This window comes from Euprymna scolopes, chromosome 22 (genome assembly GCF_053919585.1).
Source record: "Euprymna scolopes isolate OS-2025 chromosome 22, ASM5391958v1, whole genome shotgun sequence".
In the NCBI taxonomy this organism is placed as follows: Eukaryota; Metazoa; Mollusca; class Cephalopoda; order Sepiida; family Sepiolidae; genus Euprymna; species Euprymna scolopes.
In genome coordinates, this window is record NC_136503.1 from 48,474,697 (window position 1) to 48,491,716 (window position 17,020).

The 17,020-nt window shown below is 31.1% G+C and overlaps 1 protein-coding gene across 1 annotated transcript in view; it reads left to right on the top strand.

Annotated features, from left to right (window-relative positions):
* LOC145243428 (zygotic DNA replication licensing factor mcm3-like) overlaps nucleotides 1-17,020 on the top strand; it is a 46,504-nt gene that overhangs the window by 12,709 nt on the left and 16,775 nt on the right. Inside the window, exons 5-14 of the mRNA XM_080106313.1 lie at nucleotides 1,737-1,867; nucleotides 5,674-5,748; nucleotides 6,043-6,126; nucleotides 7,597-7,676; nucleotides 9,319-9,424; nucleotides 9,772-9,902; nucleotides 10,725-10,781; nucleotides 11,126-11,223; nucleotides 12,428-12,636; nucleotides 15,879-15,968. Coding sequence (XP_079962439.1) covers nucleotides 1,737-1,867; nucleotides 5,674-5,748; nucleotides 6,043-6,126; nucleotides 7,597-7,676; nucleotides 9,319-9,424; nucleotides 9,772-9,902; nucleotides 10,725-10,781; nucleotides 11,126-11,223; nucleotides 12,428-12,636; nucleotides 15,879-15,968 — 1,061 coding nt within the window. The remainder of the gene's footprint in view (nucleotides 1-1,736; nucleotides 1,868-5,673; nucleotides 5,749-6,042; nucleotides 6,127-7,596; nucleotides 7,677-9,318; nucleotides 9,425-9,771; nucleotides 9,903-10,724; nucleotides 10,782-11,125; nucleotides 11,224-12,427; nucleotides 12,637-15,878; nucleotides 15,969-17,020) is intronic.

Consider the following 17,020-nt stretch of genomic DNA (forward strand, 5'->3'; position numbering starts at 1 on the left):
CACTTCTCAAAATTGAGTCACTCGAGGATGAAGGTTAATGAGACTGAAATGGTTGCCAGCCTAAATAAATCTATTTGATGAACAAAACTTGGTTACTGATGGGATGGTATGCAAGTACTTTTCATTTCACCTCCAACATGGCATATTGCCACCGAGATGTAAGGAGCCACTTTGATTCGGGGTATTTTAAGTTGGGAGTTATGAAGCAAGATGTTTGTTCACATTACATTGAAACTTTTCTATGTTGTTACAGCTAAGGTCAGGGAGGAGGTTTGTTGACATTGGATTTGATGACGGCTACATTGTAGTCTGTAGGGTTGCAATCTCTCAGTAATGTATTCCACCAACAGAAAGGAGCTCTGTCGATGGAAAACTCTCCTGGCGCTAGGTATTTGCTTTTAGCATTTATTAAACTTTCTCTATTTTTCTTTTTTCTTTAAAAAAAAAAAAAAAAAAATTTTTTCATGATCATCCCAGATAAGGCATAAAGCTATTTTATGTAAGGAAGTAAAAAAAAAAAAAAAAAAAAAAAAAAAATTTATTCCAAGGTCAAAAACTTGTCAACGATAAGTGTTAGATGGGTAGATGCTGACACAGAAAATGTCAGTTCTTCCCTTTTTGTAAGAAATATCAGTCAATGAATACAAGAGAAAATAAGGGAAGCGAAAGTTATGAGATTGTTGAAAGTAAATCTAGCAAATCTAGCCCTACACAAGTGCCAACGTGACTGATCTTGTTTCACATTTATCTAGCACCTTATCTTTATCCTTGAGTGATCTCCGAGCCTTGATAAATGGTGACTTTAAGTTTTTAATTTAAAAAAAAAAAAAAAAGAAAAAAAAAGCCCATTTTTCTTCTTTCCTGAAGTTAATGTAATGCTTAAGAATCTGTAGCCATTTATTTGAATAAAATCTCCCTGGAGATTTTTTTAAACCAAATCATTTCATCCTGCCTTGTACTGTTTTATTTAGAACTTTTGAAATGTTTACTTAAATGATTATAGCACTTGGCTTGAAAAAAAAACACTTGTGTGTATAATTTATAGGGGAAAAAATGCTTATATAAAATTAAAAAAAAAAAAAAAGTGACAAAATTAATTCATGAGAAATATATTTAAGAGTGTTGGGATGATCAGAACTTTTTCAGAAATCTGAAATTGTTTTGCCTATTTTCCCGTGTGAAAAATGATTCCTTTTAATTTTCTTTTCTCTAAATTTTATAGTTACATATTTAGAGATTTAACGAAGAATCGGAAATGAGGGGAACGGTATTGGAATCATCCCATCACTAATATTTAGTTTTAATGACAATAAATCCTCAACTTGTAAGAATAATCAAAATAAAGTGTTTGTAGTGACTGGTGTTCTAAGTGAGAAAAATTTAGTCTGTGCAGTGTAGACATGTTTTATTAGTGTGAATTTGTGTGTTCAATAATTTGTGATTTTTTTAATATGCTCCCATGTGTCGGATCCAAAAGAAACTGGGAGCCAAGAGTCAAAGCTGGTGTATTTAGTTTTTATATTAGGTACTATATATATATATATATATATATATATATATATGACTAAGAACTACATTTGTTTTTCATAAAATCTCAAACTGCTGATTTAAAATTTTGTATTGAATTAAAATTTTTCCTAAATTATAATCAGATCGAGTATTTGAGTGTATTAAAAGAAGAAAAAAAAAGCTAATATTTATTTATTTATTATTTTTTTTTTTTTTTCCTTCTACAGGTTCTCTGGTCCGTCCTAAAGTTGTACGCAGTGTTCATTACTGTCCTGCAACTAAAAAGACAATTGAAAGAAAATACACAGATTTGACTTCACTGGAGGCTTTTCCCACAAGTGCTGTTTACCCCACTAAGGTAAAAATGTTTTGCTTTTTCTTTCAGAGATAATGTGTCACTAGAGAGGCAACTGCTTCCAGCCAGGGTTGAACCTATGATTGTCTAGTTGACAGTCGGCGATTCTAACCATCAGCCGTCAGCAAGTGAAATCTAAATGCTTATATAAACATTCACAACTACTGGAGAGTGCTCATTTGTGTTTACAAAGAGCTTTGCATTATCATTAATGATAGTTGGCAGTACCATTTACCACAGTGTTCAACTCTAGAGCGGGTGGAATATAAGCATAAATTTCTTAGTCATCTCTCTCACATACTCATTTGTATGAATAACCAACTCTAGTCCTATCTTGGCCATATTACAACCATCCTATCCTCTAGGCTTATGACGTTTCTGAACTTTTTAGATGAGGATTATTACTCGTATTATTTAGATTCATCGGACTACTGTTCTCATCTTGAGTGATTTTTTTTTTTTTTTACGTTTCGGTTGATGTAACCTCCGACTTTCTTCAGGTGTATCTTGTTGAACTTGCAAATGTTTCTGTTAAACTCGTTAATTTGGACGGAATTTCGAGTAGAACCCTTTATTTACTTCATGGGGGTAGGATGCTCTTGTTTGCAAGGCCCCGTGGCGCAGTGGTTAGAGTACTTGGAAAAATCAATTGTAAAAAGTGATCTTCTTCTGAAGGTTGAAGGTTCAATCCTCAGTGTGAACGACCGAAAAATATGATTGCAAATTACTTAGGACCTCTATCCAGTCATGGCTAACAGAACGAGAGCATGCTACCAACGTGAAGTAAATAAAGGGTTCCGTTCAAAATTCAGTCCAAATTCCCGAGTTCGACAAGATACAGAGAAAATCGCAGTCCAGGTGAGAACAGTGGTCCGATGAATCCAAATAATACAAATACCCCAGGCTTATGTCATCTATCAGACCAAAGTGCAGCACATTCATAATGTACTCCTGAATTCAAACATTAGACAGTCTCTCATACCATTCTTGGCTAACTCTCATATTTTGACAACCATTTATATTCAGTTTGAGTTATAACAAGCTGGCAACAAAAAGTGCTCAATATCCGGAGAATAGCTTCTTCTCTTAGTATCCCTTCTGTCAAAATATCTGGTGAGGAGGTGGTCACATACTTTTTTTTTTGAGGTGATTACATTTTCATGTTGTTTATTCATTCTTTTATCTTTTAAATTGGGGGGGGGGTATCGACGTTGCCCACAATAAAAAAAAAAAAAAAAAATTGCTCCGTATCCTTAGTATAGCAGGTGTGTCTAAATGGAGCTTCTTCATGTTGACCCGAGTAATGCCGGGTATCCCTACTAGTTTTAAATAAGCACCAAAAGCAGCATATCAAAGTACAAAAATCAGAATACAAATAAATATGATTTTGCTATGCAGATTTGTTATTGTATAGAAGAGTACTATTTCAATATAATGAATATATTTTTTTTTTTTTATTATTAGTAGTATTGATGTATTTCTCAGTCTTTTCTTTTTTGCTGAGTCTGCCAAGGATGATAATAATTAGAGAAATACCCAAGAACCTAATGATCCTCCATGGCAGTTTCTTTTTGTAAGACCTTTCAATGGTTCAGATCTTAAACACTATCAGAATATGAAAATCTTTAATGATTTAAAAAAAAAAATAAAAATTCTTTTTACATGCTTAAAAACTTAGCCTTTTCTATACAATAAAATAAAAGTAACATCGTATTTACATATTTCGGAACGGGTCATTCAATCCAGAAGCATTGAAAATACTCAATAAATAAAATCCTGCTACTTATCGCTACATATTAGAAAATTAGACGCCACATTTAAAACAAGGATAAATTCAAGGCTTCTAAAATTCATACGAGAATTATCTACGAATACCTATGGCGTAACGGATGTAAGTGCTAAGTTATAATCAGATTTAAAGTGACAATCTCCCAGAGGTTGAAGGTTCAATCCTCAATACAGGCGATACTATGACTATACAAATTACATAACTTGTATTGACAATAAATGAACTTGTAAGAATGGTCAAAATAAAGTGTTTGTAGTGACTCATCCAATTCTAAGTAAGAAAAATTATTTGGAGTCTGGACGTGTTTTGTTATTACTGTATGAATTTGTGTTCAATAATTTGGGATAATTTTTTTTTGAATGTGCTCCCATGTGTCAGATCTAAAAGAAACTGGAACCCGAGAGTCAGCGCTGGTGTATTTGGTTTTTAGATATTTTTTTTTATCCCTCTGATTCTGATTCTTTATAAATATTTAACTATAAAATTAAATTGGGACTCTGTCATGTTTGACTGGACAATAGCAAACTACCCCTATGGAGGTCCCATTCAAAATTCCATACAGATTCCTGAATTTGGCAAGATACACCTGAAAGTCAGAAGATAAATCTGATGAAACATTCTGAAAATAGCATCCAAGATGAGAACAATAGTCTAAATAATCCAAATTATCAATGTTCATCCAAAATAATCCCAAAGCATACTGATTTCCATATATATATCTAATTGTTAAGTGTTGAGACGTTATGTTGAACAAAGATGGCGACAGTAAATCAATGCAGTCCTGATCTTGAGTGTTAAGTAATTCTTAGTAACAAAGATGGCAGCGAAGAATCGATGCAGTCAATTGAGTCGTTTCGAGGCAGGTGGTGAACTGATTGAATCTAAAATTCAACATTTTTTTTACAATAACTTTTGAAGCTTCTGATTGGTTGATTATTATAACTGGTTATAAAAACGATCGTCGTAATCATTGGAGTTAAAAATATTTTAACACTAACAATCTCAAGTTTGATGACCACTTCTCTTATATATCCAACAGGGTTAATAGGGAGCTTTACAGGTTGCGTATCCTGAACTACTAAATTCCTTTTGAATGGCATTTTGCTGACTACGCTTTACAAGGCAATTATTCCTAGTGGTGGTCAGAGTTGGCAAGCTGTTCTCTGATTATCTTGATTGAGCATTTACAGCATACATAATATCTTTCTGGAGTATATGATCTGCTTGGATTAGATTTGCTGGAATGTAACGGTTGCTTCTGTTGCCTACAGTTTATTTCATGGTTCTTGCCTCACCGCAATGCTTAAATATCGTTCTGTACTGCGGCTGAACAGACCAAACCTGCAATGATATTCTTTCACATTGGACCCTTTGCATAATCACAAGTGTTTACTCGGATTTGCTGACAATCTCTTTTTGCATTGTGTTCTGCAATCCTGAACATGCTGCCTCAGAATTGTGTGAATGGACATGTACCACCGTCACATTTTTGGGGTTCTATATTATCTAACATATGATATTCCTAAGTTTTATGCATCTCTTAATTAGCTTAGTAGCTCTGTCTATTGCTAACGATTTTATGACCATGGTCTAATAACAAGGAAAAAAACAAGTGATTTAAAAATGAGTACAAACCCGATTTTTTTCAGCATGCAGTACTTGTGTCAAGCAAGGAGAATGAAGAAGAAAAAAATGTTTATTTATAGGCTGGCGATCTCATGAGGGAACAAGACTTTAGGGCATCTGATAATGCATATGAAAGGTAGACTGTTTCAATAAAAAAAACTTGTTAATCAGAGAAGGGTATTCTTTTTGGCAGAAGTGAGTTTTGCCAGATGTTTATTGACTTGTTAGGAGAAGAATTAGCTGTGTTTTGAAATTTCAGTGCCAAGAATTAAGAAAAAAACTTCATTTTATTTTGATATATTAATAAACAAATCTTAAGTTCATGCCTTCACAGCTTTTGTTAAAATATAAAACTGTCTCATTTTATACTTAGAAATTTTTTTTATTTATTTAGGATGAAGATGGTAATCTTTTAGAAACAGAATATGGCTTGTCTGCCTATAAAGACCATCAAACTTTTGCTATCCAAGTAAGTAACCATTTTCATTTCTCTCCAAATGTTTTATACAGTAATAGATTGTTATTTATACTTTTATTGATATTTATATCGTTAGTGCTGTTATTTAAAAAAAAAAATTTTTTTTAGTAGTATAGTTGTCACTGTTAATAAGTATGGGGGAGGAAGAGGTTAATCTCTCCATCTCCAAAATTTAGAGCAATCCTTTTTATTTATTTATTTTATTTATCTTTTTTTTTTTTTTAAACAATAAATGCTTCTTTAAAAATCTTTATATTTACAACTTTTTCATTATTATTTTGTCAGGAAATGCCTGAGAAAGCACCTGCTGGACAATTACCTCGTTCAATCGATGTCATTGCTGATGATGATCTGGTTGATATCTGTAAGGTAAATGACTCTTGCTCTCCTAGTAAAAATCTTTAAATGTTTCGTTTCATTGAAATATTTTTTCCCTACATATAACTTTCTTTGACCAACCCAGAAATCTAATCGTTTCTTTTTTTAATAACTTTGCATTTTGATTGGAGAAATTGTTTAAATAGCAAGTTCTTGACTGGAAATCCCTCCTTCCCCTCATATTAAAAATCCAAAATAAAGAAAAATCTTTTTTATGTACATACCCGTGACAAAACAAATATCACATTCTAAAAATGATGTAAAATTAATCAAATGGTTTTGTTTTTTAATAAGAAAATCAGTCACAAGCATATACACTATGTAGATATTTTTTTTTCTACTTTTGTTTATTTCTATGACAAAATTCTGGACAAGAACGATTTACTTTTTTTTTTTTTTTTTTTTTTTACAAAGGCATCACCACTTATCAAGGCCAAGAGGCAACTCGAGGATAAGGGTTAAAGAGTGTACAGTAGACATTGGACAATAAAGTAATCGTTAGTAACGGAAATTCTGTAAATTTGTTAACTTATATGGAACGGCTCATCAAAACTTGTTTACGTTAGACTTTAAGACGACCATATTGTAGTCAGCTGGAAAGCAGGAAAACGGAAGACAATTCCACAGGCGTGTAGTTCGAAGAAAGAAGCTTTGTTCATGGAATCTACATTTGGGTTTAGGTACAGATAAAAAGTGGTGGGAAATTATTGATAGTGTTTTCTGCTAGACGTGTGTTTCTTGTGAAAGTTTGGCAAGAAGGGGGGGGGGCATAGATTGGAGTTCAGTCAAACATTTGCCATGTAAATAATGATAAAGCAGAAACCAACTCGCAACATTTCTTCTGTGAGGAAAAGGTTGCAGGGAAGAGAAAAGGATTTGATTAATATAGAGTTGGTAGATTTTGCTTTCCTCATTCTGATCTTTCGTTCACATCAATATGAGATTGTAATTTGTCTGTACTAGAGAAAATTAAAAAAAATGACCTGGTTAGTTTGTTTGAATGGAGGAGGTGTAGTTAGCAAAGTTAAATATTAAAAAAAGATAAACACAAAATTAGATTTTTTTCTTTCTACATCGAAGGGTTAAATAATATTACTACCTGGTAATAATCCCTTTTGTTTGTAATGAATTATGCCACTCTTTTTTTTTTTTTTTTTTTTTTTTCTTTGCTTTATTACCTTTTTGTATAAAAATAGGGTGGAGGTGAAACACCATTTAAAAATGGAAGCTTGGATTTAAAAAAAAAAAAAAAATTTTAACCAAACAATTCAATACTATTCCCGCGTGTATTTTGCATAATTATAGGAAAAGTCTTAAAGAAATGAACTTGGATTAATCCATTTGTTTAAAATAAAAGATGTTAAAAATAATAGCTAAAATAGTTGTCATTAGTAGAGCATAACTGATAACAGGTCTTCATAAAAAGAGGTTATTTTTATTTTTTGTCTTTTGTGTATGTAGCCTGGTGACCGTGTCCAAGTTATTGGAACATACAGATGCCTTCCTGGTAAAAAGAATGGCTACACATCTGGCACATTCAGGTACGTTTCGCAGAAATTAATCCTTGGCTTTGCATTTTTACTTCAGCTATGTTAACATTTTTTTTTTTTTTTTTTTTTTGCTTCATTATTTTTGAGTAGGAAGCAGTTAGTTTTTTTTTTTTATCTTTGCATAGTTTTGATTGTTATTCTAACACTGTAACCTGCAAGAATACTAAAATTGGCGCTATTTTACTAAAATACTTATAAGAAGTTTATTTTAAATTAAACTGAAACAACTTCACCAAACGATAAGTAATCATACTCAACTAAGGCAATATCAAAGGATGACATTCTGTCCATATGTAAATATATCAGTTTTATGTTAACAATAACAGGTGCCAATAGTTAAGAGTTAATATATAATTTTCTGATACATTAACAATAGATATTGCGCATCAATTAATATTTTCAGGATTTCCGTTTCCTTAAAATATTTTAAAAGGTTTTTAAGATGCATAATATTAACACATCTCATTTGAAAATTCAAATATTGCAGATGTGCATTGAATTTGACCTAGTCATTAAGAAACTAACTTTCCTGAATTCCAATACCTTTTTAAGACTCCTTTTAGCTTAAGCTTTAAATTTAGACATTTTCTAGAATCAAATCCTTTTATTAAAATTGATACATTACTTTGATAGTTTCAGCAGGTTGGGAATGTTGCCCTTTTCTGTTGTCCCTTTCGTCACTCACATTACAAAAAAAAAAAAAAACTTTACAGAGAATTGGGAGATTTTAACCTTTACCTTCCATCTCTTTCACAATCTGGCATTGTCTGGTAGTTATCAGTATATTTAACTACTTTTCCTTTTCTCCAATTTCTCTTTTGGTGCTACCAAATCAGGCTGTTTGAAAATATCTGATTCCTGACTTAAAGTTCCCAAATATTAATAGTTTGGGGAGGGGGGGGGTCCCTTTGCAAAACTCAATAATGTCCTGCAAAGCCAAAAATAAAAGGAATTTTTCCTTTACAAAAATAAATTTCACAATGAATAAATGTTTGAAAATATAAACAAATCAAAGCATTAAACCTAATTCCAAAATTAGCGTATTCTGCATTAAATAATTTGAGAATGTTTGATATATTTTTAAAACAAGGCAACCCAAATATTCACCATGAATAAATATTTAAAGATTTATACAACTTGAAACATAAAACTTTTTTCCAAATTTATTGGATTTTGTATTAAATAATCTGAAAAGGGTTAATGTTGTTTTAGGGGAAAAAAGAAACCAAAACTCTAATTTCTGTTGCTTTATTGCTATAGGTTTTCTTCAAAACTTGCCAACCTGGTTTTGCTCGGTAGTTCCATTTGCATTTTTTTAAACAACTCTTTAATCTTACATGTCCGAAATCTGCTCATAATATAATTTTTATTCCCATTAAAATTCCATTTAAATGTGATGAAGGCTTCACTTAACTAGCTCTCTAGCCCTCACTCAATAAGTATGTTCATTTATTTTTGCACTAAATAAAAATTATCCCAGTTTAATCTTAATCTATCAAATTCGTCATCTCCATTGCTTTATATCGTCTCAGTGGCGTAGTTTTAAACAATAAAAGTGATTATGATATTCCTAAAAATAAAGAAATTGAAATCCACGCAAAGATGTTTTTCATCCTTTATTTCTCTTTTGTAGAACTATTTTAATTGCTAATAATATTCAGACTCTCAGCAAAGAAGTCACACCATCATTTTCCGCTGAAGATGTTGCCAAAATAAAAAAGTTCAGTCGACAAAAGATTGTAAGTATTCTTTTACTTTATATATTATCTTTTATTGGCGCAGCTTCATTTTTAAATAAAATTTTTACATTTTTACCTTCCCGAAACCACTTCACTTTTCCAATACCGTTTTCATCATTAGGTAATAAGGTTCAATTAACCACTGAAATGGTTTCATACTTTGTAAATAGATATTTTGGAGGGGATCAACAGGAGTTGAGGAGTACATACACATTCTATATGTATCAGTAATGCCTTTTTGGAATGCATATATCCACTTTCTGCAGCAAAAGCGATAATAATAATTTAAAAAAAAAAAAAAAAAAAAATTGATTGTATTCTGAATTGATACTGAATTTTCATTTTAGGATGTATTTGAGTTACTTGCCAAAAGTATGGCGCCATCTATTCATGGTCATATATACATCAAGAAAGCTGTATTGTGTATGTTGCTGGGAGGAAACGAGAAGGTCCTGTCTAATGGAACGAGGTTGAGAGGGTAAGAATATTCTATTTAGCTGTATTGATGTGTCTATCTTTGCAATAATTTAAAGAAAAAAAATATTTTTACAAAAATTTAAATGATAGTGTATAATAGTTTAGCAAGGGGAGATAAATACAGATTATCAGTTTTGTTGGGCATAACACCAGAATCCCTACGTAGAAGGAAGATTATGTATGGTTACAATGGAACATGGATTTTGTATTGCAACAATTATTATTGGTGATGTATATAATTATGTACAGATAATTATATTTTTAGTTTACTTGCTCCAATTATCTTGACTTCTATGATGGTATTATTTTCTCTATCAAAATACTTTAGGCTGAGATCAAATTATGATATCTGATACTAAACTTAATCTTTTCTGTTGGTAAAGGAGAAATCCTTCTAGACTGAGGCAGTTATTTTTCTCTTAGTCTAGTCTTCTCCTTAACTAACTTTGTGTCAAAATGTCTTTAAGGGGAATTAATTAAAAAAAAAAAAAAAAAAAAAAAAAGACTTAATCAAAAAGAAACTAACAAATATTAGTCTTGATCACAAATTAAGCATCTGACATGGAGATGGGAAGAAGATAGAGGTATGAAATAACACTATATGAACAGTACTCTGAATGATACTTGAGAAATGTTTTAGCTTAAAAAAATATGTATTATGTATTTAATATAATACATTGTACTAATGTCATGAGAATCCATAACTTTCTACATCATCTTATATTTTTATATGCAAGACACTTATTTGCATTTTTTTTTTTTCTTAACTAAACATATACTATTAATAAATCAGCATTTAAACTTTTTTTTTTTCTTCTTCTAGAGATATCAACGTTATGTTAATCGGAGATCCTTCAGTTGCAAAATCTCAAATGCTGAGGTGAGTTTAAATTGCTTTTGTTCTGTATTCTATCATTTAAGACTAAATGATGTACATATTGTAATTAAGTTTATATTTTATGACATAATTCTACAGGTAGAAATACATAACTACACCAAAAGTTATGGAAAATTATAGAGTAAGATTTTAATTTAAAAAAAATTGTTTTGTATATTTACATAATGCATCTTTAAGTCGGCACTTCATAGATTATCTCCCTTCTAATCTGAAGACTACGCAGATTTCATTGGCTACGAATAGTAAATTTTTCATTAAAATTCTACTTCAATTAATAAAAATTATAAACAAATAAAAAACATTTTGTTTAATTTCTTGTTTTCTAGGTATGTCCTCCACACAGCTCCAAGAGCCATTGCTACAACTGGCCGAGGATCTTCTGGGGTTGGTCTGACAGCTGCAGTTACAACAGATGCAGAAACAGGTGACTTTTATAATATATATATATATATATATATATATATATATATATATGTGTGTGATTTCAATTTCAATATTTTTCCCGATTCCGATACAATTTCTGATTCTTTATAAATCTCTAATTATTTAGCTATAAGATTATTTCCCCTGATTTTCGCAAAAACACATGTTAAATGTGTAGATATTTTCCTAAATGTCAAAATACACTTGTGGAGGATGATCTATCGATTTTAGCTTTACTGGTATTTTAAAATCAATAAATATTTATTATTTTATCATTATTACTAGCAATGGAAGATTTTACTTTAAACAAAATCTAATTTAAAAAAAAAAAAAAAAAAAAAAGACAAAAGAATTATTTTGGCATCAAAAAATAGGCATCAACTTTTCCGATTCCGATTAATCGCTCCAACACACACATATATATATATATATATAATTACACATACATACATTGTCTGAAACTTACTGCTGGCTAGTGTTTAATGCCAGAGATAAAATCTCACACAATTTTTATAATTTCTATAAATATCTTTCAAAATCCATAAGAAAATTTTACGGAGAGGATCTGTTCATTCTTGTGAACTAACTTTAGCTTACGGGTTACTTGGCAGACAGCAGCAGCTTTTAAACAAAAAGTTTTTTCCATTGGAATTGTTTCAAATAAGTTTTTGTCCATTTAATAAGTATAAGAAACTATAATAAATAAATCGCTAGAGCCTCACTTCATTATTTCTTGTTTCTCTCTCACGCGCACCTTTCTTTTCCTTATGACAATCAATTCTCTCTCTCTGAAAATCTTAATGCTTATATAAAGGTTAAAACTCCCAAGAAATGGTAGTTAGATGACTTTTATTTTATCAAATCCCACCCCCACATACACATGCACTCCATCTTTTTCTTAATTTTAACTTAGTTGAAACTGATCTGTCTGCTCTGTTATTTAACAATTTAATTTATTGGCCTGTGTTTTTTTTTTTTTTTTTTTTTTACCAAGATATTTTACCAATTATTTGTCAAATTATTTTTAAAACGTCTTTACTGCTTATCATGAGCACATCATGCAAGCAAGCAAATTTTAAGTTTTTTTTTTTTTGTTTTTTCGCTGCCTTCTTCACATGCATGCACATATAAACAGGAAAGGGTCTCGATTTCAGTAGTTTATTTAGACCAAAATTTGAGTTTTCTTTTATCTTGTATTTCTCTAGGTGATCGACGCTTAGAAGCAGGTGCCATGGTATTGGCCGACCGTGGTGTGGTGTGTATTGATGAATTTGATAAAATGTCTGACATTGATCGTACAGCAATCCATGAAGTTATGGAACAGGGAAGAGTGACAATTGCCAAGGCTGGAATTCATGCAAAGCTTAACGCCCGGTGTAGCGTTTTAGCTGCTGCTAACCCTGTCTATGGAAGGGTAAGTGTTTAAATTGAGGCATTGTTGGGGTTTTTTTTTTTTTTTTTTTTTTAATGATCCAAACTAGTGCTAACAGCACCATTTCCTATGAATTTGTACCCAAATAAAATCTCTAGTGTACTACTAAGATCATTTAAAATACCTTGATTCTATCGTCATTGTCATGGGTCAAGAAGAGTAGGTTATCAACATCAGCCACACTCGTTTCGCTTTTAGCTAACTTCAGTCTTGGCTGTGGTCCAGACATGAAGTCAACTAAAATCTGCATCTATCAAACTCTCCTTGCCCCATTCTACTGTACGGTTGTGACACCTAGCTGATGAGAAGGCTACGAAGGCTTGACATGTTCAATTACTACTGTTTATGCCGCATACTTTGTGTTCACTGGCCACAATTCATTGTAAATGCTGCTGTTCATTCTTGCTGCAACATATACTCTCTATAACTAGTTTTCCTCATGTGATATCTTTGTTGGTCCAGCCACACTTTGTTTTCTTCCAGATAATTTCATTTACAGTCATCGATCCAGACCCTCCTCTGGGTTGGAAAGAAAACAATGCGTAGACCAGCTTAAAACATAACTCTGATGCTGAGGTCATTGCCTTTTGTGGAGTTCATTGCTAAAGCAGAGATGGGCTAACACCAGTATCTGCTTCTGCAGTTAACCTTTACACCTGGTCAACATGTGTACGAGATTCAGTAAATTCGGTACTCGTGCAGAGTGATCCATGCTGAAATAATGTTATTATTTAAAAAGCCATTCTTAACATAGGGAGGGTTTTTTTTGTACTTTTAACCTAACAATTGAATAAAAAAACATATCAAAACTTTAATTAACCGTGGAAATACGATTTAAAAAATAGCCTGGATCACTCTCTGCATTAGCACCGTAAATTCTTTGGATGAAGCTGGCCCAACTGCTCTGGAGTGAATGCCAAAACCAGACAAGACTAGACTAATAAAATTATGACAGTGTGTACTTTTCTGGTTTGGGTAGCGTAAACATTTTTTTAAAATTTCCTGTTATTGGGGGGGGGGCTGTTGCATGTATACCTCATTATGTGTGTCTCTTTATCTCTATCCATGTAATTGTGATATTTAGTGTCTATGTATGGTCGTATTCATAATGTCATGTGTGTACGACCAAACGTTGACACGTTTTTTTTTTTTTTTTTTTTTTTTTTTTCTGGCTCTTGGCTTCATTGCTTGTAGCTGCAAAGAAACTGCATGCACAAAGTAGAAAGTCAGAGGCTTCTTTTAATTAATGCTTGGTTTTCTTTCTCAGTCTTGATGGTTCAACATTCTTTCTTATCGGCCGTTCTTAACTCTTTTTTTGTGTTTCTTTCTCGGGCGCATTCTTGCGCCAATCTCAACATGTCTGTTCCTACCCAAATCGAAACTAGACTGACTTGCATGTGAGAGAAAAGATATCTTCCCCCTTTCTTTCATGCTCTTCCTTTCTTTCTTTCCATGTTCTCTCTCACACATGCCCTAATGACCTATTTCAGGCGGCTATCATCGACCCCCAGCTACAGCAGCAAATTAACCCTTAAACTCTTCTTGCACTAACCAACCCTCAGTAAAATCACAATTTTTAAAATGCCGGCGCAACCCAGGATAGATTACATATCGCTATTAATCTATTTATTAAAATCAAAAATTCAACGGCATAAAATAAAACATTTTTTTAATATTAAATTCATCTAAATGTATTTCAGTTTAATAAACAGGTTGAGCATTTTTTGGTAATAGTTTAAAAATTTACTTTGTTACCTTTTGTAAAATATGTATTTCAATTTGTCAAATAAAAATTTTAGTTTAATTTGCTTTCAAAAATCCTTTCCAAGTACTTGTTTTTAGTTTTAAAAGCTATTCACATTTTTGTTTTGTCATAAAATTTTTAATTCAACCAAATGGTTATAAAATCAGTTATTTTTAATTAAGGTAATGTTTTAATCTTACAAAATTATTGGATGAAAATTACTTTCAAAACTTTCAGTCCTTATAAATATATGGACTTGCTAAAATTTTAAGCCAGAAAGGACTTTCAATTTAATAGTTTGTATATTTTTTCTTTTACTATTAACAAATTAAACGATCGTTTTTATAAAGAACTTAATTTTGTAATTATGTTTTCATAACAATTTCAAAAGATTGTTCTGTTGCATTTTTGATTTCAATATTTTATTCAAACAACTTAAGTCATGTACAGGTGAGAAAAACAGACTTTTTTTTTTTTTTTTTTTTTTTTTTTTTTACTAACTAGCAGGGAAACTTGATGTTTCCTGAGATTGAATGATGATCAACAAGATTCACATTCCCATATTTTTTATTGTTCCTATTTACAATGCCTCCCCACGAGACAGACACCAGGGTCGTTTTTTAACGTGGAGAAAAGAACAAAAATAAAAATTTTCTCAGTCGTGAGGGAGAACAAAAAATTGGAGATCAGCATCTGAAGAACAGATATTACACTTTGAATTTTTACTGTTATGAAAATCAAGGGATTTTTTTTTTTTTTTTTTTTTTTTTTTTTTTTTTTGTAACAATCAAATCGATTGATTGCTGGGTATAATTGGGGACCCATCGCGGCGCACTGGGAGGAAACTTCACATGCCTACTTAGTAACTTAGTCCACAATACATTGTAGAGAACCTGTTCATTTTATAAAATAATTTTTTATATATAATGGCTTGAATTAAACTTTAAAATGCAAAAGTCAAGTATCATGCTTCAATTGTGCTTTAAGCAAATATTCATTTTGAATGTGCCCCTGTCATATCAAAGAACCTACTGTTGATTTTGTATGTCGGGCCTTTTGGCTTGTGTGGTATGAAATTTCTCAAATGCACTTGTATTAGGTGTCCACTTTTGTCAAAATCGCCAGTTTCTTCTTTCATCTAATTATTTTGATTATCGATGTTACCGAAGACATTTTGATATAAAACTTAAGAATACTGCCAGGCACATAAGAGTACCTTGCTGTTTTTGAGTCCATAGGAAACAAACTCACAAAGTTCCTTTCATATAATAGTAGAGATATAGAAATTGTGCATTTTTCTGATTACATTTTCATGAAAGCCATTTTTTTTTCGGTTGCCAACTTTTCTCCTTAGTTCATGTTTTTCACTATACAGTATATAAATTATCAATTTTAACAATCCTGCTTTATTTCTGTTTAGATATCATACAGGATTACAATTTAATTCCATTTTAATATATATATTTTTTTTCTTCTGCAGTATGACCAATACAAAACCCCTATGGAAAACATTGGACTTCAAGATTCTTTGCTGTCTCGTTTTGATTTGCTGTTTATTGTTTTAGACAAAGTAAGTTTTCTTCGCTTTTAAATAATTTGAAAATAGGTTTTAATTTTTTTATTTTTTTTTTTTATTAAATCTCCTGGTTCTTAGGAGACATATACATTTAAGTACTCTGTTATATCTTGTGTGTGTGTATATATATATATATATATATATATACATATACACAAGGGGATATGATTAGTTAGAACATTCAAATAAGTTTTTGATTCAAGGAAAGACACCATTGAAATTTTCTTTTGATTCCATCTAGCGTCACTAGCAACAATTATCAGTTAGGTCCATAAAATAACTAAAATATGATTTTAAAAAATAATACAAAATTTTATTTTCAGAAAATAAAAATAAATCAAATGTGTTAAAGATATCTAAAGAAAACGGGTTTAGATTTCTTTTTTTTTTTTTTTTAATTTAAAATTATTAGCTTATATAAAGTTTTGCCTGTTTCTGATGGGCTAAAAAGTTTATTTTATGTATGTGTGGGTATATATATATAATGAGCAAACAGTTAATAAAACATGTTAAAAAACACTTTGAAAAAGAGTTAAAAACATATTTAATCTGAAAAGGAAACGTTTGATAAGTGGATAGTCCTTAATCCGCAGAGTTTTGAAGAAATACTTTCCTTCTCATCAGAGGGTAGGAATTAGCAAAATGCAGGATCGGATTTTGAATGCAAAAGTATTTGATGAAACAACAAGTAAGTCAAAGATCTTACTTGATAACAAAAAAGTGAAGCAGAGGGAATATGGTGAAGAAAAAGGTGATTACACGTGAATGGATAGTCTGGTGGGAGATAAATAATCCAGTGACGGTAAAATCCAAATATATAACTTCAAGAAAGTTAATTGAATTTCCATTTGCACAAGTAAAATACAATTAAAATCCCATAATTGGAAGGTGGTCCAAAATAATCCAAAGGGAGAAATCCATGGAATAATTCACAAAAATGTGTACAAGGGGAAAAAATTCCAATAATATTAATAAAAAAAAAAAATAAGATATGCTTTTCACTCTACTGCCGGGACATAAATATAAATAAGAAAGATCAGGGAGGA